Source organism: Octopus sinensis, linkage group LG7 (genome assembly GCF_006345805.1).
Source record: "Octopus sinensis linkage group LG7, ASM634580v1, whole genome shotgun sequence".
Lineage (NCBI taxonomy): Eukaryota > Metazoa > Mollusca > Cephalopoda > Octopoda > Octopodidae > Octopus > Octopus sinensis.
In genome coordinates, this window is record NC_043003.1 from 18,702,107 (window position 1) to 18,726,927 (window position 24,821).

The window sequence follows — 24,821 nt, forward strand, 5'->3', positions numbered from 1 at the left end:
GCAGGTGTTCTGCTGCATGTACGGACAGGAGAACATGTAATTAATAATAGGCATGAGCAACAGGAATAGGTACAAGATCTTATGGGAATAAATACATTGTAAAAACAAGCATCCTAACCATAAACAGGGTCATCTCTCACCTGCTTAATGTTATACAGCATTTGAAACAAAGCACTGGCTTCTGAAGCTTGTGTGGCTTATGAAGACACCATGTTATGATGTACCGTTATTATCAAGTCATAATATATGCATGTTAGAAGAATATGTAACCAATGTAGTTACCTATGAACATAAATAATACAGGAAATACATTATCAACCGTATCTTTACTGCAAAACTGCTGTTATCCTTTATCAGTTCAACTGGAAAGTCGAACTTTTTAAGGTCAAATTTTCAAATCTAACAGCCAGTATTCCATTAACTTGCCTTTACAGTGAATGTTATGCTACCACAAGCTGACAAATTTTTTAAAACTCGTTACACAACACAAGCACACAAACTAAGTAAACAATTTAATTTAAACAAGGAGAACTGAAATTAAATCTACTTCTCAGAAGAGTTATGATTTAATTAAGCACAGAGGATGTTGAGTGCTGTAAAACACATTCTAATGAATAATGGTTTCCATTCCTTAAATTACGATAAACATTTACATTACAATAACATCTTTAAAACGTAGCTAGGATATCAGGAATGAAATTTAAAGGGTTAAACATCCACATACAAATCATCTCATACTCTCAGTGAAGTGCTGTTCTCCATTTTGGTGAAGGATATCAAGAAATGGTATGGTACTAGAGATTCTAGCACAGGATAATTAATAAAATGCATGATCTGACACTAAATTCAATCTTAATTTACAATTGCAGATGTAACATTGCAGAAAGAAAGGAAGCCAAATTCATCATCATCATCATTTAACTCTTTTGTTACTGTATTTATTTTGAGATGCTCTCTGTTTCTTTCAATTACTTGAAATATAAACAAAGAATTTAGTGAAATAACTTAGTTATCATTAAGCTAGTATTAGGAACATAAATTGTGACTAAGGTTTGGTGGAAGATTTTAATTCAGAATTTATGAAAAACAAGACATTTGTACTACAGAGCCAGAAGTAGTTTCAGCTGGGCTAATATCAAAAGGGTTAAGAATTGTTTCTCTATTATATAGTTTAACCATTTTGTTACCGTATTTATTTTGAGATGCTCTCTGTTTCTTTCAATTACTTGAAATATAAACAAAGAATTTAGTGAAATAACTTAGTTATCATTCAGCTAGTGTTAGGAACATAAATTGTGACTAAGGTTTGGGGGAAGATTTTAATTCAAAACTTATGGAAACAAGACATTTGTACTACAGAGCTTGAGTCGGTTTCAACCGGGTTGGTAACGAAAGGGTTAATGACCATTTTCCATGCTGGCATAGGATGGATGGCTTGACAAGAGCTGGTAAACCAGAGGGTTATTCCAGGTTCCAGTTGTCTATTTTGGCATCTAGGTGGATGCTCTTCCCAAAGCCAATCACCTTACAGAGTGTACTGGATGTCTTTATTCTACATGGCACCTGCAAAGGTGCTAATTACATGGTGCCAGCATCAGTTCTTTTATATGGTTTGGCAAAAGAGACAGGTTTTTGTTTTTGAGACTGCTACTTATTCTGCTGTGCTTTTCGGTCAAACAGCTAGGTTGCAAAGATGTAAACAAACCAACACCAGTTGTCAGGCAGTGGGGAGGAGGTACAAACACAGACACACACACACACATATATATATACATACATACACAACAGGCTGCCACATAGTTTCCATCAGCCAAATTCACACCCACAAGGCACTGGTCTGTAGAAGGCACCCAAAGTGCCACATTGAACCTGAAATCTCATGGTTCCAAAGCAAGCTTCTTAACCACACAGCCATTCCTATTATGTGTGTGTGGGGTGTATAATGATTAGGTATCAGGGATTGTACATCTATTTCCACCTATTTGCCACACCCATATAGCAAGAAGCAGGGGAAGATGTAAATTTAACATCCGCAGACAGGCGGCTGTTTTAGTAATTCACACAGGGGAAGAAAAAAAAATGCTTACAGAAGATATGCTAAAGGAGGAGTTATGTGTCATAAGATGGAATGAATCTATTGAAATTCTCCAGAATTTTGTTTTGTAATCTAATTTCCAGGTTTCATGAAAAACTGCTTTACATAAACACTTAAATACTATTATTTCCTCTTAGAACCCACATATTTTTATTAAATGTAAGAAAAAAAAAAGATGCAAAGTTAACAAAGGGACAAAGTTAAACAACTTAGAAGTAGAAAACACACACATACACAAACACGCACACACACATATTTGGAGGGGGGGGGGCGCATATTTACGCTCAGTGCAACAACTCAAGAACATAAATAGTACATATCTTATCAATCCCAGAGAGACCAAGTTAGCATGGAATGGATTCTGATGGAAAACAATGAAGTAATAAACGAGATACTGCATATCTCTGGTACCAGACTTAACATTCCACAGGCTCAAGACAATCATTTCCAAAGATCTGATAACATTCCCATAATTCGACCCCGACATTTTCGCAATCCAATGTGCCTTAATTCACACACCAATGCATATATATAACACAACAACAGCAACAAAAGACCAAAGCGCATTTTTTACAGTGTGCGTCCAATAAATACTGAATCTCCAAAAAGGAAAACCAGTTACACAAAAATGCCCTGCCCTGCCCTGCCCCACCCTAACATCGCCAGAAACAAAAAAAAAAAAAACAGAAGCAAAAAAACAAAAAAAAAGATGCTGCATAGAGAAATGGAAATAAAGCTCTGTGATGAGAGTCTGTGGTAAAAATGATGTAGCAATGTATACAAGGGAGTGGCTATGCACAATTTAATTAGTAGACAATGTTATAACGACCAACGTATGTTGCACTGCAACAACATATATTTAGCAAGTGTGGTGGGGGTGGGGTGGGGGGTAGGGGGTGAGAGAAATAGCTGTAATAATTGCACTTATGGTCACAATGCCAATCAATAATGGGATAGACCGATAGCAGCAAGGGCAACGGTAGCCATGTTATATAGATAGCTATCAATCAGACTCGATGAACGCATACAAAGAATAGTGGTGTGATCGCGTGACTCTCTGCTTAGTAGTTTAGAGAATAAATACAAAGTTTATTATAATAGTCCTTCTTGATATATTATTGTTATCATTATTTAGGCGGTGAGCTGGTAGAATTGTTAGCATGCCAGGCAAAATGCTTTGTGGTGTTTCAGTCATCACTACGTTCTGAGTTCAAATTCCACTGAGGTTGACTTTGCCTTTCGTCCTTTTGGTGTCAATAAATTAAGTGCCAGTGAAACACTGGGGTCAATGTAATCGACTAGTCCCCTCCCACCAAATATCAGGCCTTGTGCCTTTAGTAGAAAGGGAAATAAAAAGGGAAACATATTCTATGAAATAGGTGCAGGTGTGGATGTGTGGTTTAGAAGCTTGCTTTGCATGCATTTGGTTTTGGGTTCAGTCCCACTCCATAGCACCTTTGGGCAAATGTTTTTTTTTTTACTATAGTGCCAGGCTGACCAATGCCTTGTGAGCAAATTTGGTAGGCAGAAACTGCATGGAAGCTTGTTGAGGGCATGCATGAGTGTGCGTCTTTGTTTGTTCCTTTCAACCACTTGACAACCAATACTGGTTCATTTATGGCCCAGTAACTTAGCAGTTCAGCAAACAAGCCAGAATAAGTGCCAGGTTTAAAAGTACTTTGGTTGATTTGTTTAACTCAAATATTTTAAGGTGGTGCCCCAGTGCCAGATTTGACAAAGTTTCAACAGTTGGATGCCCTTTGTAATGCTAACCACTTACAGGTGTGATGGGTGCTTTTTTTACATGCCACCAGCACAAGTGAGGTTGCAAAGAAACTTGTAAGACAGAAAAAACAAGCTCTCACTACTAAGTGGAGGGAGTATTCAAGAGGATACCAGGTGTTGAAAGGCAAAGTGTAATGTAGGGACACACATAGATGTCTTGCTATAGAGGAGATACAAGGCCAGTCCACATTGGGAGGAGTTGGGAAGGGAAAAAGGTAGTACTGATGGAGTGCCAAAGCAAACTCTCAGAGTACAGGAATGTGAACAGAGAGAGGGTGTGGATAGCAGCTCAGGGGAGGGTACTTGAGTGTTAGGAAGTGATGGTTCGATGAATGGATGGATGGACAGACAAATGGATGGATAGAAAGAAGGATGAATAGATAGACAGATAAATACATACAGACATACATACATACATACAGACAGACATACATATATACAAACAAACAAACCCAAATAAAAGTACCTGTGTAAAGGGTATCAACATTTGTTCATAAATTAGTCATGTTAATAATTTGTAGATGATGAATACTACAAACATTTGAAGACATTTTGAAAGATTTTACAAGAATTTTGATTGATTCAGTTTTAGCTTACATATTAGACTAGAACAATAATGGAGAGAGAGAGTTGTGTTATCTCCAGAAACACCAAAATTGCATAGGGAATTCTTCTATAGAAATCCTCGTTCGTTAAGTACATCACTTCTGAATGCTGTCACAAGATGGTGTTTTGTTTGTTTGTTTGTTTTCTTGCAAACACTTTCACACCTTCATATTAGATGACAAGACACAAAACGTTCAACAGCCTTTTGATACACAACCTAACAACTAAAAGACATTTTTCTTTTTCATTTTTAACAGATTTCAGGTTGTTCTTTTTTTTTTTTTTTTTTTTTGCTTGAAATTGTATTGCGACATTTGAATAAGAATTACAAAGAAAAACCACATTTATTAAATGCTTATTTTATGATTGTAAATTTAACGAGGTATTAAATGGGGAGTAGCTAGCTATATTTTCAAGCAAGTTGTATTGTAAACAAGTATAGCTTGTTTATTAAAATTTTCTATCAAACCTTCAGATCTTAGCTTGTCACCATTTAAAGTAACTACTGTACAGAAATTTCTGACAAGCCTGAATTTCCAAAGTTTAACACTCAATCTCAAAACTCTGTTTATATTGATGCATTCAACTTCTAGTCTAGAATGTATTATGTTCTCTGTTGGTTTTGCCTGATGTTGTCTATTATATTGGAGTACTACTAGTTACAAAGTCGTAAATGTATGCTGAAAGACCTGAGATTGTGTATTGTGCCTAACCCTTGCAATGTTGTATTAGTGATTAAAACATAAATACAATGTAATACTGGTTTTCAATTTTATGACTATTCTCTAATTTTATATTACAAGGACTATTGGACAAATGAATGAGTGTTACAACAAGTCTGTGAAAGACAACAACTCTTGAAACAAAAGCTCATCTATTAGGGTCATATTTGAAGAAGCAAACTTCTGGAAAACATTATCATAGAAGGAAGAGTAGGGGTGGTAGATCAAGAGGCAGGCAAAGAATTCAATGGATGGATAATATCACAAGCTGGTTGGTCAAGAGTGGCAAGGCAGCTGGAGAATTTGTGCTTAATCCATAAGACTTTTATAGTGTGTCATCAAAGCACTGCAGGAGTATGATGATGAATTATGTGTGTGTGTGTGTGTGTTCATCAGTCCTCAGTCAAACCGTCCAACCCATGCCAGCATGGAAAGTAGACATTAAACGATGATGATCATCATCATCATCTTGTGTGTGTGTAAGTATATATACGCACATGATATAGTCAATTAAATTTTATTACTTTGTAATTACATACACAAACATAAAATTATAATAAAAGCGAAAATGAAAATAACAGTTACAGACGTTATAATATTGCTACAATAACTCTATAACATTGTAATGCTTAAGGCATGACATAATCTCAGATCAAACCATTTGCCAAACAACAGAAATTCAAGAACTTTTAATATAAATAAGACTGGGTGTGTGAGGAGGATAATAACACAACATCTGTATTAGTTGCTGGGGGCACACTTTATTGATCGTGTGTGAGAGAGAGAGAGAGAGTGTTTGTGTGCATAGTCTCTTCTTTCTCAAATGAGTATGTCTACCTGATTTTAACTGAAGTTTTAATCTCTACAGTATGTCACATGTTCCACAGATTAGTTGTGAGCTGGTTAGCAAGCACTCCAGTCAGACTGCTTCTTAGGGTGGCGAGCTGGCAGAAACGTTAGCACGCTGGGTGAAATGCGTAGCCGTATTTCATCTGCCGTTACATTCTGAGTTCAAATTCCGCCGAGGTCGACTTTGCCTTTCATCCTTTCGGGGTCGATAAATTAAGTACCAGTTACGCACTGGGGTCGATGTAATCGACTTAATCCGTTTGTCTGTCCTTGTTTATCCCCTCTATGTTTAGCCCCTTGTGGGTAATAAAGAAACAGTCAGAGTGCTTCTAATTTCCAACATAGAACGCAAGCATATCTTGACTGGAACCGTTTTCAACAAGAATTCATGCAAATTCAATAAACTATAAACTAGTTATGGACAAACTACAGCTCATTTCTGGTACCCAACATAAAAAAGCCCACCTTTAATTTTTATAGTAGTTTGGCTCACCTGATGATGAACCATGTTTTAAGCACCTGCTTCTTGAAAAGGGTTTCCTCATAGCCTTCATTTTTAATGCAACTGATATTAAACATTATACCCATGCAAACACTAAATTAAAGCAAAAAAGAGCAACAACAAAAAACCCAGCAGACCCTCTAACAAACCTAGAACCATATACCTATACATAACATACCAAACAACTGTGTTACTTTAGGTAGCAGTAGGGGTTAGTTGTTTATTTTTTATCTTTTATTTATCAAATCAATGATTACATGCATATAATCTATAAAAATTGATGCTAAAAATTTTATCCATTAATTCACATATTTTATATATTTACCTATTTTACACATTGGACTGTAGATATGCTGGAGTACGGCATTCAAGAGTTTTAATTGATCATAGCAACAACCAGTACTTATTTCAGTCTAGTACTTATTTTATCAATCTCTGTTTGTTGAGTGGCTCAGATACAAAGAAACACATCTGAGTACATTGGTTTATATGGGGAGGGGGGTTGTAGTCTTGCAACCTGCTGGCAGCTTCACTAATGCTGGTAGCACTAAAAAGCAACCAGTGCACATTGTAAAGTGGCTGACATTAGGAAGGGCATCCAGCTGTAGAAACCATATCAATGCTGACACTGGAAAACATGGAGTCCTTGAACTCATTGGATCTTGTCAAAGTACCCAACCCATGCCAGCATGAAATGTGCTGCAGAGTTTCCATCAACTAAAGTTCACACATGTGATATCAATCAACCCAAGACACTTGCCCAAAGTGCTATGCAATTGGATGAAACCCAGAGTCATGTGGCTCAAAAGCAACTCTCTTAGCTAATGCAATTGAGCCTACACTTACGGGTTAAGTATAACTCAACAACTATATTAACAACACATAACAATTACACTTAGCCAGATTATCTACGTGCAGAAGGTTATTATTTGTTATTCTCAAAAATTCAAATTTTTATATAACTAGAGTTTTAACTTCAGTAATGATTATGAAATTATCTCTTTGAAAAATCATAATTGTATGAATTTAATGTAGTTAAATGTTTCACAGAATCAAAGTTATATTCCCATTTAAAACATGAATTAAAAGAAAAAGAGAAAAAAAGAAAGAAAGAAATCAGATGCTCTCATAGAATCAGAAATAAACCTTTGTGTATGATTTATTTCTTGGAGTAACATTTTAGAAAATTCATTTCTATACAAGAGTAATCACATCGAGACAGATATAAAAGATATAAAAAAAAATAATAATAATGACTGCATTAGTTATAATCCATTAATGTAGAAATATTAGTTAATCATACTGTCTGATATGAATACTTAAAATGTTAATACAGCTGTTAAATTAGAATATTAAACCAGTTGATATCGCACAACTAAGCTTAGTGAATTCTGGAGACAGATATATCGATGAAGAATAGAAGCAGAAAGAAGAGAAGACTGCTCAGTTGCAACTATTCCAATATTGACACAAAACAAATGATATTCTGACGTGGGGGATTTTTCAGTTGATCTTTGTGAAAATTATGCACTTAGTTTAAACATATTAATCCTAGAGAATCATTGTGAGAATATTTCAAGTAATAAATATGTAACTGAAAAAAGTACCATATTTTCCGGTCTATAAAACAGATTGGTATTTAAGCTGCAGGACCGAATTTGGGGGTAAATTTTGGTTTTATCTACACATGAAATGCACCAGTGTCTAAAAGACCTTTATAGCTACAGGTCTGCAGCTAGCTTTTTTGTTGTTGCCGTGTGTGTAGTTTCAAAATGCCTTATTTTACAACTATGATATGTATTGTTATTATTATGATTTTATCTTACTATAATCAACAACAAACATATTCATCACTATTAAAGTCTTTATTAGATTAAAAATAACATTATCAAAACATGAAGGTAAAAAAACAAATATGCTTTTTCTTCTGGGCACAACGTACTGTAGTCTTTCACGTTGTTAACCGACCGACCTTTCCTCTGAAAAATATCAGTGGAATCATTCGATCTCCATACACAAATTATTTTTCTCCTGAAACTTATAAAAAATACACACATTAGGTAGACCTTTCTATAAGCTGCACACTTAATTTCCTAGGTAAAAAAAAATAGCAGCTTATACACCAAAAAATATGGTATACAAAGTTTATTTATAAAACGATCTATATTTTTGTGTGTATAAAATCTATGAATGTTATTACAGCTTTTTTTGGAAATATGCAAATAATTGCTATAAAGGAATAATTTGAAATCAACGGAGCCAGAGAAAGAGAGACAGCATTCAGTTCACTGGTAGAATACATTGTACTGCAACCAACAACTTATTTTCAATTTTCCGTTACTATATTTTGCAAATTCAACATATGCAGACAAATGGCTGCTTGCATAATCCTCTCTGGATCAAATGCTTAAATTTAGATAGGCTAAGAACCAGAATACAATTGTTATTCAAATAGAAAAACATTTAACAAATATTTAAACGTTGCCAATATATTACATAGAAGGATTAATAGAGTAGACAACCAAAGACAAAAACAAAATCTTGATAGCAATTAGATCCAATAAAACTCCTTGCTCATAGAACTAAGTTATTTCTTTGAGGCTAGGATGCAACAAACAGATTATATCTGATGGTTGTTTATGAAAAGAATTTTTCCTCTCAATAAAAGTAAGAAATTCATACTGAAGTTTACTGCATTAATACTAAAAGGTAAACCTGCAAGAATTCAGAAATTGAAGACTGAATTGTCTACAACATGAATTCTCAACAAAATATTCTTTATATAAATGTTTATATAAAGAAATTGGCATATTCAGTCATTTGATATCTATTGATTACTACATTGTGTCAGTAGTTGATAAGATAATTAAACAAACCTACAGGAAGATAAGGAACTTTATATTGCAAAATATAGATATATTCTGCAGTTTTCAGAATATTTAGATTATCAAACTGATATGAAAGTAACAGAATAATTAACATGTGCACACTAGTGACATGAAATTTCATCCAAATATTATTATAAATTTAGTGTAGGATAATTAAAGTTCCAAGTGACGATCATCCAATGCTATAACCAATTGTTCTGTAATATATCGGTTATTACTAAGAGATAGAGACATGAAGATAGAATTTAGTTATTATTGCTCCAGATCAATCAGACATGATAGAACAGATCAAATAACTTTCATCTGTGGTCATCTCCAATCTTATTTTGGACACCACCAAATGATCCTCCTGTGAAGGTATACATCAACCAGTCAACGGATCACACTGGATATCACTGACAAGAACTATTACAAACATTGGATAATAAAGATTAACTGAAGGATCAGGATCATGGAAATTCGAGCAAACACAACCTGATGGTGATGACAATATTCTGAATTCAAATTCCGCTAAGGTCGACTTTACCTTTCATCCTTTTGGGGGTCGATAAATTAAGTACCAGTTGCATACTGGGGTCGATCTAATTGACTGATACCCCCCCCACAAGATTTCGGGCCTCGTGCCTAGAGTAGAAAAGAATAATGGGAATACTATAACTCAGACATTATCCAATGCGTCCTTTCTTTTCAAGTGGTAAAATTATGATTTGAGAGAGGGATGGTAGCCGGTCAAGAGACCCTGTGGAGACTTGCTCATCAACTTATGATTATTGCCTTTGTATGGCTTATCCTCTTAAACTCTTTTGCTTGTTTCAGTCATTGGACTGCAGTCATACTGGGGTACCATCTCAAAAGATTTTAATCTTCTTGTGTGCATAAATGGGTACCAGGTGTGGAAATATTAACTGCCACAGATTGACAGGTATTTGGTGGTGATGGAGTTCTATCTTTTGTCTCTTTTATGCTAACAGACTGGAACTAAATGTTGACCAGTGATAAATTTCCACAATTATAAGAGACATATTTCTTTACCATTTTTATTTTCTCAAGCCCTAGGACTCTTAAGGCTGGTTACCTGGTTTCCATGGTGTATAATGTGATCAAGTTCAAGGCCAGCTATTTTTGAGGGGGGAAGGGAAAAAATCAATATCAATTGATTCCAGCACTTGACTAGTACTATATTTTTATCAACCTCAAAGGGACGAAAAGGATTTGAACCCAGACTGTAGACAGCCAGAAGAAATGCCACTAAGAAATACCACATTTTGTCGAATGTACTAAAAAATTCTGCCAACTCACTGCACTTATCTAATCTATTACTAATCTCTATTTTATCAATGTAGTGGTTGCATTAAGCTGGATAGAATAAAATTGTAGAGCATAAAAAAAAAATTTAAATAAATAAAAATCAGAAAAGTATTATTGCACTTCCTTTTCTCCCAGACAACCAACTGCATACAAAAGATTTTAAACATAAAACTGCACTCAATGCACATTAGTGCATTTGTTAAATTAGAATTATCCTTCAGTCTGAAATTTTTGCCAATTTCAGTTCTCGTATTTCTAGTATTTAAATTTGTAAGTAGATACATTAAGGCCGCTGTCAATATAGAACTGATAATATAAGATTGTAAGAGACTTTTATTACAAATATCAAACTACAAGCTAAATTTACTGGCACAAGTCCATCTCAGAGAATGAACTAAAACAGTAGATGACATCATAAGCAAAAAATAATTCATGAGTAAAAAGACTAATCTTGGCAGAAATTCAAGCAACAAATTTTTTTATCCAAAGTATGTAACCAGGAGGTGAAAGAACTGAAAAGAGTTCCACTACCAGATCTTACACAATGAGTCTTTATAAGCTTATCTACTATGAAATTATATTTGTTTATATGTTTAATTTATTTATCTACAAGCTTTACTTAACCAATCATAAAATACTTTCTGTCAAAAGATATGCATGAATATAAATTAAGGTCTGTAATTTAAATACGCAAGCAGAATTTCTTTTGCTTTCCTACGGAAACATCAAGTTTATGAAAATAAATATAGATTACAAAAATAACATAATTTCAAAATTAGTTAAGAAGAGAAACAAAAGCAGATATTGTCTCAAACTCAAAATATTTTAATGCTCGAATAATGTCATTTATTAAAAAAAAAAAGTTGAAACAAATAAAATGATTAGCTAAAATATAGAAGGCAACAGCCAAACAGTTCTTAATGTTGAACAAAGGGTTTAATAAGTTAATGTGTGTTTTACACTTTTTTGAAACTCAACTAAATACAACACGCAAAATTATTCTAAAACAAAATTACTCATTGCAGTGTTCACATAAGACCTTCATTTGTTTGAGCATGTGTACACATAGTGCACATGTGCATTCAAAAATGCATGTTTATACATTGTGCACACATGCATTTAATAATGCGCTGCTAAATAATAGTGCAAGCAATTTATGAAATCCTTTTCCTGGGTTGATATCATTTAATATTGAAGCTAACCTTATGGTATGTTAACATGAAGAAACAACTTATGCAATATCAATGCATTATTTTACAAGCTGTAGTAATCTGAAAGCAATTTCCAATGCAATCTGTCACAAATTCTGCAATTATGCATCATTGTAACAACAGCTGCAACAAGTTATGGTTGTTTTTGACAGTAAGAAGGACAACTAAACTTTAAAACATTTATATATACATGATTAAAATATTCATTTACATAGTAAGACAATCTGTTAGGTGTTGAATTTGATAAGGAAAATATAAACATACACTGGCATAGTTAATTATAATTTCAGAACATTCAATAAAAGATGCTTTGTGAGACGAAACACTTCCTTTTATGCTTCATATAATTTTACCCAGGAATAATTTATCAATCTTCAGCGTGGGCTAAAATTTCATTTCTTAAGCCACTATTATGTAAACTGTATCAGTATATTTTTTTTATCGTTTATCTTTTACTTCTTTCGGTCATTGGACTGCAGCCATGCTGGCACACCACCTTGAAGGGTTTACTTGAACAAATCAAAACCGGCACTTATTTTGAGTTAAGTACTTATTCTATTGGTCTTTTTTTAACAAAATGCTAAATTGAAGGGATGTAAACAAACCCACACCAGCTGTCAACAGGTCATGGGAGACAGGCATAAACACACACAAGTATATATAAAACCAGTTTCCACACAGTTTCTATCAATCAAAGGGAACTTCTTATCCATACAGCCATACATGCTCTCTATGTTTATATACTTTTTAGTCTAACTTTTGTTTTTTATATAAATTTCTCTTTGACCAACAATTACAGATAAATGGAAAAAAAAAACCCAAAAAACACAAATCTAATTAGATTTCATACATTACTAAAACTATCTCATAGATTATGTTACCCTCAGTACTGCCAATAATGCTAATCTTCAGTATTTTAATAAGCACTTCTTTCTGTTGGCATCACAAGATGAATTTACACAACAGCCTGTATCTCATTAAATTTAATTCCACACTGTCTTTAAGACCCAAGATTTGACCTCTGTTATAATCCACCCATGTATAATATTCCAATGTAAAAGGTGACTACATCATCGCATAACACACAATGAATCTTATTTCACTCCCCATCCTTACAGATATCAATTCACTACACTTTATTCCACCTACTCTGTACCCCTAGAAGCTGTAATAATGGTAACGACAAACACAAAAGCAAATAAATAAGAGAAGTTATCTAATTTCACCAAGCCCTCACAGTACATGATACATAGTCTTCATCCGTCATGCTTCATTGCTTGTCTGAGAACATGACACAGCTGAAATCTTTGTCAGTCTTCCAAAGTTCCCTTACACCTCTTTACGCACCCAGTAATTGCACCCTCGACATAGAATTGAATTCTTATGAACATTCCTACATTCTCATCACAATAATTTCCTTCCTTTTACCATCTTCTAACTGTGGTACTACTCACTAGGGTGCGGTAAAGGATACCATTTACCCATTTATGCTTCATACCATATCCTTAAGTCTGTCCCTCATCACCTGCTCCTTCTCCCTGACTCACTCTTATTTCCTTACTCCACTTTCCCTCCCAAAAAACCAATGTTCACTACATCCACCTCAATCTCCATTTCCAATCATTCATCACACTTTCCACACTTTAGTGCACTTACCTACTCACCCACCTTTTCTGTCCCTCTATCCCTATTCTCTATCTCATATTCACCTTCTGACTTGACCTCATCTCTCTCTCTCTCTCCCTCATCCCCTCTTTCCAGAGAAAGACATTATGTATTCACCTCTTCAGTAAGACACCTGGTCCAGCCTCTCTACCATACTCTCACATCCCTCAGTACTATACTCTACTCAGTTGGGTTGAGGTCCTGACCGTCATGAGTACATGGTAACTTTACCAGTGTTGTTACCACAAAACAAAAAAGCACCCAGTACACTCTGTAAAGTGGTTAGTGCTAGAAAGAGGATCAAGCAGTAGAAACCATGTCCAAGCAGATGTGGGGACTCGGCACTGTGCTCTGATTCATCAGTTCCTATCAAACCATCCAACCCATGTCAGCATGGAAAAAGCAACATTAAATATTGATGATGATGAAACTAACATTTTATTGCTATGTCCCTTGACTCAAGATCCTTCAAGTAAATTTTATGTTTCACAAGCAGCTACTCAACTGAACAATTAACATTAGATCATTTGTATACATGAGCCACCATAAAATAACTGGAGCTGAAATACATTTAAGTGTCTCAAACACAAAATTTGCACCAATTTCACCAATAACTACCTGGACCTCCTTATCATATAAACCACTAATCCAAGCTCAATTCGTAGCTACTTTAGTTCATATCCACTCTGAAAGCAAAGCCTGTAAACCTGCATCAGTTCCTGGTTCCAACTATTTATGCCTATGAATCAAATCACAGTTTAAAATACCATGATTCTGCCAGGCTAACATTTTTTTCTTTCAATTTTTTTTTATTAGTTTTAGTATTAAATCAGAGGAGAAGGGTGGACCACGTGTTCTTTGCAAGCCTTTCTACACTAATTAAGCCTTTTGTTACCATATTTCTATTGAAATTCACTGTCATTGTTTCAATAAATTTCCCCTTTATGTCCTGACATTGTTTATGTACTGTGTAAAGATTATGTCACTGTACAGCAGTTGCTGTTTAACTTTGTTGCAAAAACATGCTTGGCTATTGAATAGTTCATAATTCAAAAGACCAAGGAAAGAATAACTACTTTGCTTGTGAACAAGTGAGGATTGGTAACAGGAAGAACAGGCAGCATTTTGGATTGTGTGTGGTTGATGAAACAGAGCAGGGATCACAAATAACAGTGAGATATTAATGCATAGAAGGAAGAAAGTGGGTTATATATCCTAGCTCTGATGTATACCACGACTGATAAAGTGTGGGTTGAAAAGAGCCCAGAAGGTAATGGAACAAGTCTTCTCAGAAACTTTTGATCTCAGAAATGTGAGGCAAATGGATCTTACAGACAAGCAACTTAGTAACTGATATCCAATGTAACAAAAGGATGCAAGTACTGATAACAAACATACAAGATCAGGTCTTTCATATCTCAAGTTTTATGGAAATTGTCACAAAGATCATCATCATTCAATGTCCGTTTTCCATGCTGGACATATAGCTGTTTATAAATGTTCCCATTTATAATCTGAGATATTAGCAGTAAAGATAAGGTTGTTAATTGATGGAGGGGTTACAAATAGCACAGAGTTGTGCATTTATATACAAGACAATGTATTTAGAACACATGGAACTTGGGGGTCTGGTTTATTTGATATACTCAATAAAGATGAAGCCATTGGTGATACCATTTCAACAACCATATCTGCATTTTCATTTCTTTTCTTCTCTTTTTTTTTTTAATCATGCACAAACAATACTTTTTTTTTAACCAATGGTATTAGAAAGAGCATCCAGCTGTAGAAACTTTGCAGATCAGATTGAGCCTGGTGCAGCCTTCTGGCTCACCAGTACTCAGTCAAACCGTCCAACCCATGCAAGCATGGAAAGCGGACATTAAATAACGACGAGGACTTTTGTTACCATATTGCTATCAACATGCTCTGATTTTGTTTCAACTGATTTTGAACATAATGAAGACTTCAATAAAATAACAGCCATAATTAAGCTGGTATTTGTAATGTAAATTGACAAGATGCTTGGAAGGTTTCAATTTAAAACACTTTAAAAGCAGACGTTTGTATTCTAGAATCAGAGGTTCTCATGCAGGTTAGTGTCAAAAGGGTTAAACAACCAACTTATTTTTCATCATCATCATCACCATTTAACACTCATCTTCCATGCATGTATGGGTAAGACAGTTCACAGGAGCTGGCCAGGTAAAAAAAAACTACCCTATGCTACTCTGTCCATTTTGGCAGGGTTTTTATGGCTGGATGTCATTCCTAACACCAACTACTCTGCAGAGTGGACTCAGTGCTTTTTACGTGGCACTAGCACAGGTGAGGTTCGTTTTGACATGATTTTTACAGCTGGATACCTTCCATATGCCAACCACTTTACAGTGTGGACTAGATGCTTTTTGTATGGCACCAGTACTGGCAGGGTCACCAAGCAACTTGCAAGACAAGGAATTATGAGAAGGGCAGGGGCATTTGAGAAAGGGAACTTGTGTCAGAGGATGACAGGTTAGAGGGTGACAGAGAGGCAGAAACAGGTGCCTCGCTATAACTGAATTTGATGCTAATGGGTTTTATAAATTAAAAGGTAATATACAGAGCAGAGAAACTTGGTAACTGTTATACATCAGACATCCATGCTTATCAAATCTGTAATATATTAAATTTTTTAGTTGCACATATTCACACATTTTACCTTATTTGAACACTTCTGGATAGTTGTCAGAAGTTGATATTTCACATAAATGTATTGATATATTAATAGAAAAGTTTAAAACTATTTTATTGATGCCATTCAATCTTTTCTTTGATTTTTACCCAGGAAAAGAAAGTCATAAACAGAGTAACATAGAGGTAATATTAAAATTTAAATTGAATCAACTTACCTTCTCATCAAGTGCTTTATGATGTTCAAAAAGGGACTTTAGTGCCTTAAGAACTTCCACCTCACTAGAAACTCCACCTGGGGACGAAGCCTGCCGTTTCACAACCGTCATTCTGAGTGAACGTTCGTGTCGAGCAACAAGGCACTCCAGGTGCTCCAGCAGTAACTGTTGAAAAAAAATAGATAAATATTATAATTATTTTTATCATTATTATTATTATTACTGATAATTAATTAGAGGTAGGTACTATTCAGCTGCAATGAATCATTAATAAAGAGAGTCAATGGTCAGGCTTTAATTCATAGCTGAAATCATTTCACAAACATCACATACACCCTTGGAAAGATATAAACACAGTAACTCCACATCCTAAAAATTTGAGGATTTTTGTAATGTAAGAAAACATCATCAAAAAGTAAAATATATGAAAAACAAAAAGTTTTAAAATATCATAATGATCAGTTTAGCTACTCAAAACACTTGGTTAATTACACTAAATTTACCAAATATTCACATATGTACAGGCATGATTGTGTGGTAAGAAATTTGCTTCACAACCACATGGTTCCAGGTTCAGTCTCACCCCATGGCACTATAGCTTCAGTCCAACCAAAGCTTTGTGAGTGGACTTGGTCAATGGAAAATGAAACAGAAACTATGAATGTGTTTCTTTGTGTTTGTTCACCCCCACCCCTGACAACTGGTGTTGGTGTGTTTATGTCCCGGTTACTTAATGAGTCGATAAAATGAGCACCAGACTTTAAATAAGAAGTGCTGGGGTTGATGCATTCGACTAAAAATTCTTCGTCTAATGACTAAAAGCTCTTCATGGCCACAGTTTGATGACTGAAACAAGTTAACGATAAATAATATAAGATGGTTACGGAGAAGCTCTTTCCAAAACAGTCTTTCTTCAGTCATCAACTCTCACTACTGTTTCCATCACACCACATGAAAATATAGGTTGCATGTTTGCAAACAATGTTCATTAACTCAATGATTCAACCAAGTTTTAGCAAATTCTGAAGAGATTTCCATGACTGTTATAAGCATTTATATTACATTGCTAATTGTTTATTCTTTGGAGACTTGGTTTTAAACAAATGAAATCCGTTAAAATAACTACAAAACCTATCTAATCTCATTCCGTGACTTTCAGAATAATATTCTAATACCTTATATAGACTATCTACCAACAACAACAATTTTTTTTTTTTTTTTTAAATTCTTCTCAACAAAAGCACTGAAACATCTAGTCATAGACATAATATTTAATCACTTATTTTAGAATCTAATCACAAAGTAAATTAATTCCTAATCAATCAGTAATTTCCTCTTTGACAGATTAAATCTTTTATTCCTTGAAAGGAATGTGAGAGCTGATCTTATGCATAAGCATTAAAACCTGAATTAATACTGCTCTCTAAGACACCTTTACAATTAACCTGCATTAATTAGTTAACATATTAGAAACTGATACTATGGGTTATGAAACGGATTTTTCTTTTTTTAATTGAACAAAAAGATTATTGTAGTAATTCACATAAAACAAAATGAAGGGCTCTCATAACAAACAAATAAATTACATAAAAGAATAGTGAGAAAAAGGTTAATTAAAGTACAATTGGCTTTTCTCTATTACAAATCTAATCGATTAATTATAACTACTAAAGTAGTATTATTAATGCAATTACTTTGTTGATAAATTTTCTCAGCAAAACTTGAGAACACACCTATTTACCAGATAAACTGCTTTTCAGATAATTAAATGCTACATGTTTTATAAGAACTTAGAACAATTGATTGTTATAAGGAAATGTTAGCTTCTTACCATTATTTGAGTAAAGAATAACATGCAAGTCTCTAATGGAAGCAGCAGCTAATTTATCATATCTAGTGACCCTGTCTTCACTAAGGTAATTCAGTTCAACCTTGCTTTTCTTTCATCCTCCTGAGATACTAGTCCATGGATTGGTACGACATTAAGAAAGTCAGACTAAATGGCTTATGATATTTATTCTGGCTCTTTGCATTCTGAGTTCAAATCCCACCATGGCTTGTTTGGATAGTAGGCTAAATCAATAATCTGATTCAATGTCATGACCTAGTACTTTGGGTAGTTAGTGTATCTTGGGTACAAGAATTCAGGTCAAGCCTCTGATTTGAGGATAACTTACCTGCCCTACCCCCCTCACACACCCCTGAGATTTAAAGATCTGTAATGGGTCATGGGCTGTACTTTCCCTCCTGATTAAAGGTCAAAGCTCAGACAAAGTCTCTAGTCTTAGTTGTAGAAAGCAAACTTAACTAGAGACTTGACATACTGTTGTTTAGACATGGGTCAATCTCAATCAAGATAATAAAAAAGGTTTATGAGGCATATATCATACCAGCCAGATTAAATCTACTCATACAAATTAATCCCATTTCCCCATAAAGAATAAAATTTACACTCATTTTTATAGTATTACACACATATATATCTTTTACTTGTTTCAATCATTAGAATGAAGCCATGCTGAGAAATAAGTCTCACACTCACACACATATATATATATATATATCAAACAGTGACAATGAGTACTCAACATTGCATTGGTGGATAACTACCCCTTACTTGTGGCTTAACAAAGCTACCATTGGTTTCAAGCTGAGAGAAATCTCAGCAATTATCAAGCCTGCTACATAGAACATTGGTGCTTGTGTACACACACGCACACGCGCGCGCACACACACACACACACACACACACACACACACATACATACATACATACATACATACATACATACATACATACATACATACATACATACATACATACATATGTGTTTGTGTGTATTTGTGGACACATTCATTTACACAAAGCAAATGACTCAAAGTTGTTGCTATATACAAGAAAACTAAAGGGTTGCAAGGTGAATTATTTGCCTTGAATGAATAAACTCCACTGAGCACTCTTCTTATTTGCCCATACAAATAGTGTGTGTGTGTTCAGGCTCTCATGTATTCAAGTACTGAGACATCTTTTTTTTTTTTGTTTGTTTGTTTTTTTAATGGAGGATATTGATGCTCTGGTGAGAGATGAAAATTTAATCTGAGTCACTTCCATGCAAAAAGGCTGATTACCAAGGATACAGAACTTTGGCTTCTAGTAAGTTAACTGTATTTTAAATAGTATATCTATTAAAGGAGCACTCCTTGTTTTCAGTAAAAAAAAAAGTTTGAATACGTCTATTATAACCAGTGCAATATATATAAGATCTCGAAAATGCCTGCCAAGGCAAAAATAAGTTGGCATAAGTAGAAAACTGGATAACGGCTGAAACAAGATCTTGCTCTTTAATTTCACTCAATGTATAATGTACATACATATATACAGATAATCTAGCAGCCTTTGTAGATGGTAAGCTGCAAAGCAATCATTATATAAAGTTACATTACTCAAGAACATTCTTTCATAAACATTTCTACTACTACTACTACTACTACTACTATTTCTTCTTCTTCTTTTTCTTCAATACAATTTGATTTCCAAATATGTAACCAAATAGTTGTAGGAATACAATAAGTTTATTTAATCTTTTTTCTTTTTCAGAGATTCATTTGTAATTCATTAAAATCTTTATCGATTCACATTAATATTTCTTTTGATAACAATGAAATAAAAATAAAAAATAAAAAAAAGAACGAATATTGTAATTTTCCATTTCCATTTACCTAGACTTCATACAGTCCACGCCTGTGTAAGAACCACATTACTTCAAGTCCACAAGAGAGCCTCTATGTGGACATTTGACTTGCTAGAATTAAAACCCATCCGCCCCCACAAAAAATGAAATGGATCTCAGTCAGAATTTCCAACAATGAGGTTTCAGTTATTTGATGACCAGAGCCATCTACTCATTGAATTGGTCATATAAGCGGGTGAGTATTCCACACACCCAAATACACTTAATTCTCAGCCAGAATTAATATGGCATGGTGTAACAAAGCTAGGCCTTTAAATTACAAGTACAAACCAAACAATTAACTTCCACATAGTTTCTCCTGGCACGCAAGACTTGCGGGGTGGTGCCCCAAAACCATACTGCATCTATACATCCTATCATCTTAAAAACGATCACACCCTACTGTCTTAAAAATGAATAAATCTCAACCTATCATAATTAGGATCAACAATGCTTAAGGTAAAAAAAAAAAAGACGAGACGGTCATGACTGGAAAGTCTTAACTCAAACAGGGCTGACTTGGAGATAGAATAACAATAACAAGAATTGTAAGCAATTATTAAAGGAGTACTCTAGCAAATAAGCCAGGGTGTCATGGAGTAATAAAAAATACAGTATCTACTTCCACCCCTCAACATTCTGGTGTCAAATCCCTGTAATGGCAGACCTTTAACACAGTTGTTGATTAAATTTCTATAAATCCCTTTCAAACTTGTGCCCTTGTGTTAATATTGAACAATCATTCTACTAGTATGAAAAATACAGGTGCAGAGTGCTAGAATATTCCTAAATATTGCACCTGGAAAAGTACATGACAAGCAATAATTAAGCCTGGAAAAGTACAGGACAAGAAAAAAACAAACTATTACTGCTGAAGTTAGAAATGTGCTAAATAAATTTCTGAAATTATGCATCAACAAGTGTGAGAAGTTTCTTTTTTTTTACTTTTTTTTTTCTTCTTTTTTAATATCATTCTATGGGGAGCCTTAATCAGTCAAAGTTGACCATTTGTACATGTATGCACAAGCCTGACAAAGATATTTTGGAGATCACTGGCAGTTACTCAGGCATGCAAGTCCCCACTGGGTTGATACAGCTTGGAATCAGTGTCATCACAAGTGTTATTGTCAGGAAGTAAAGAACCAGAGCAGATATTGGCCCTCTAACAGTCCTGCCAATCCACAACCTTGAAAGAATGAGAGGCAAAGTTGATCTCAGTGGGATTTGAACTCAAAGTAGGGAGGGTCAGAAGAAATAAAACATGGCACAATGCTTTAAAAACTCAAGCAATTTGTTGCTTTAACCCTTTAGCATTTAAGTGAGCCATATCCAGCCCAAATATACTGCCAGTTTTAACTTCACACCAGCCAGATCCAGCCCTTCGCACCTACCTTACAATGTCATTCTAAAAATAAACAATCACATAAAATCTCAAAGCTACAAGATGATACATAATCAATTCAAAACAATGTGAATAAATAAGCATTGCATTCGACAGAGGGCACATGGCTTAGTGGCCAAGGTACTTGGCTCACAATTGAACCAAGTTCAATTCCTGACAGCATGTGTCCTTGAGCAAGACACTTAATTTCTCATTGCTCTAGTCCACTTAGCTGCTAAAAATGAGTTGTACCTGAATTTGAAGAGCCAGCCTTGTTCATGCTGAATCTATCTGAGAACTACATTAAGAGTACACATGTCTGGAGTGCTCAACCACTTGCACATTAATTTCACAAGAAGGCTGTTCCATTGATCAGATCAGCAGAACAGTAATCATCAAAACCATCAGAGCCTGGACATTTGACAGAGTAATCTGAATACTAATGGGTTAAAAAAAAAAAATCACAATACCATACATATCATCTGTACCCTCAGGATCATCTCCCCCTGTGCCTCAGATATATATAAGCTCACTCATATTTTACTATTAATACATTGTTTTTGTATATCATCTCCTTTATATACATATGATTTTACCTTGTATTGAGTGTGCTGTATCTAGTGTATATTATAGTCTGAATAACTCTGATATTACACTTATTTGTCTATTCATTTTTTCAAGTGTAAGTCCTCCTTTTCTGGAGACTTTTTAATGTTTTCACTTTTACACATTTTATAAATTTCTTTTTCTGAACCATTATGCTTAAACAGACGGAAGCATGTGGCCTTAGTGTTTAAGGTATTCAGCTCGTGCATTTCAATTCCTGGACTGGGTGGCATGTTGTATCCTTCAGTGAAGCAATTCAATTCAAGCTGCTCCTATCTACTCAGCTGTGATGAATACCAACCAGATGTTGGGGCAGCCCTCCCTCTCTCCCATACTTGTCATATCCAAAATGTTCCCAAGATCGAGAGTAAGAAAGGAGCTGAGAGTGTCTGCTTATGACTTCACAGACACTGAAAACAATCAGCGAAAGCATTGCAGAAGCTACCAAGCCATACTCACTCAAAGCAGGCTAGATCAAGACCTAGACAGTTTCTCTAGCAGTTTCAAGCAGCCAGGTTTAAGATTGAAACTTCCACAAGGATACATGATTCATTAATATTCTAATCGTTTCAGATAACAGAAGATATTGATGAAGATAATTTCTTTATTGATAGTTAATGGCTTCTAGATCAGTGCCAGAGATTATAACACTGAAAATATTGTAAAGTTATTGCATTGCTAACACCCTCGAGAAAGGATAAACATCGCGGTCTTATTCTCCCACCCTTTATAAATCCAAGTCTTCTATGGAAATAAAAAAAAAAATCAATAACTCAGTAGTTATGAAGTGACTTACAAATTCAATTGATAAATAACAGAGCTTGCTAATGTTGAACATCAGTTTATTAATTTTATTTTAAATCAATTTATTAAAACTCAACTGGTTGTTTTTGAATATTACAGAAAACAAACAAAGAGTCATGGAAAATACAGAAAAGAACTTATTTAACTAGATTTGTTAATAGCCCATTACTAATTTTACAAGAGCTTCCTCTGCATTCAATCGGTCATTCACACCCACTTAGTTTCAAGAAACAATGTTCTAAATGCAACAGAGAAAGCAACCAATAAAACAAAAATTAAATAAAATAGCCAGAACTCAGAATTATGTTGAAATCAGAATTTCTATAAAAATGTTCCAAGTTAATATTGATAGGATTCACATAGCAAAAGAGGCGTCTAAAATTTCCTCATCGCCTTCAGTTTCAGGCCAGCTGTTAGATGCACTGATTTTAGCTGGCTTTCATCTTTAAAGAATTCAATGCACCACTGACGTCTTTCATCGAATTTGTTATCGTATTCTGCACACACATACACACACACACACTTTTCGGATGTACTTCACAATAATGTTTCTCTAAATAGTAATTCATAAAGTACCAGATCAAAGAGAATGTTTTATTCAACCAAAAGCATTGTTCTAACCCCCAAAAGGGCTTTAAATCTTCAAACAACAAACCTCCCAACAACTAGGTGTAACATAATCAACATTATTTCAGCTATATGGAAAAAAGGAACCAGGAGATAATTACAATAGGCAGTTTGACAAGTGTGAAAGTCTCCTAAAGTAGAAACAGCAACAAATCTGAAAGCTTTCCAGTAGAATTTGTCAACATTTGATTGGTTCGACTTTCATATGAAAGTTTGATCATTTAAAAGATGACATGACTAACAACCATTAATTGCTAATTCCTATCAAGGAATAATAATGAAAATAAGCCATGGCGATGTCCACAAAACATGACAGGACAAGTTAATCATGTGAATGGGAAATAAGAATTAAATTCAGGAAACAGCCAAAAAAAAAAAAAGACCAAAATAAAACGCCAGAAATGAAAATGATTATAATCTTTACTATTGAGGCCTGTTGCTCCCTTCCACCTCCTCTCTGTCTCTCCTCATCACCTCTGGTGAAGCTAATGTCATCATCATCATCATCATCATCATCAATGTCTTTATTATCATCCTTATTAATTGCTCTATATTTGTTTTTTTCTCATTGTATAACCCCCAATTCAATCCTAATTGAATAGTCCTCAGATCAAAAGAGTTCCAACCATGACCATCCCTATATCTTTTACCAGGGCTGTGGAATCGGAAACAATTAAAGGGTAGCTGGAGTCAGAGTCAGTAAAATAGACCACAATCACTTAATTACATAGAGGAGTTGGAGGTGCCAATAGTAGAGGAGTCAGAGCCAAAGTTTTTTTGCTTCAACTCCAAGGCCCTCTCTTTTACATTTATATATACATACACATTTCATCATCATCATCATCATCATTTAGCGTCCGTTTTCCATGCTAGCATGGGTTGGACGGTTCTACTGGGGTCTGTGAAGCCAGAAGGCTTCATCAGGCCCAGTCAAATCTGGCAGTGTTTCTACGGCTGGATGCCCTTCCTAACGCCAACCACTCCGTGAGTGTAGTGGGTGCTTTTTACGTGCCACCCGCACTGGTGCCAGACAGAGCTGGCAAACGGCCACGAACGGATGGTGCTTTTTATGTGCCACCGGCACGAGGGCCAGGCGAGGCTGGCAACGGACACGAAACGGGCCTCGCCTGGCCCTCGTTTATATATATAT

At 34.8% G+C, this 24,821-nt stretch overlaps 1 protein-coding gene across 8 annotated transcripts in view; it reads right to left on the reverse strand.

Moving 5' to 3' along the window:
- Positions 1 to 24,821, reverse strand: part of LOC115214180 (liprin-alpha-1) — a 368,483-nt gene that overhangs the window by 202,479 nt on the left and 141,183 nt on the right. For all 8 annotated transcript variants that reach the window (XR_003881885.2, XM_029783276.2, XM_029783272.2 and 5 more), the window contains exon 3: positions 16,523 to 16,687. Coding sequence is in view for 7 of the 8 variants with exons in the window: in XM_029783276.2 (XP_029639136.1) it covers positions 16,523 to 16,687 (165 nt within the window). In the remaining variant the exon portion in view is untranslated. The remainder of the gene's footprint in view (positions 1 to 16,522; positions 16,688 to 24,821) is intronic.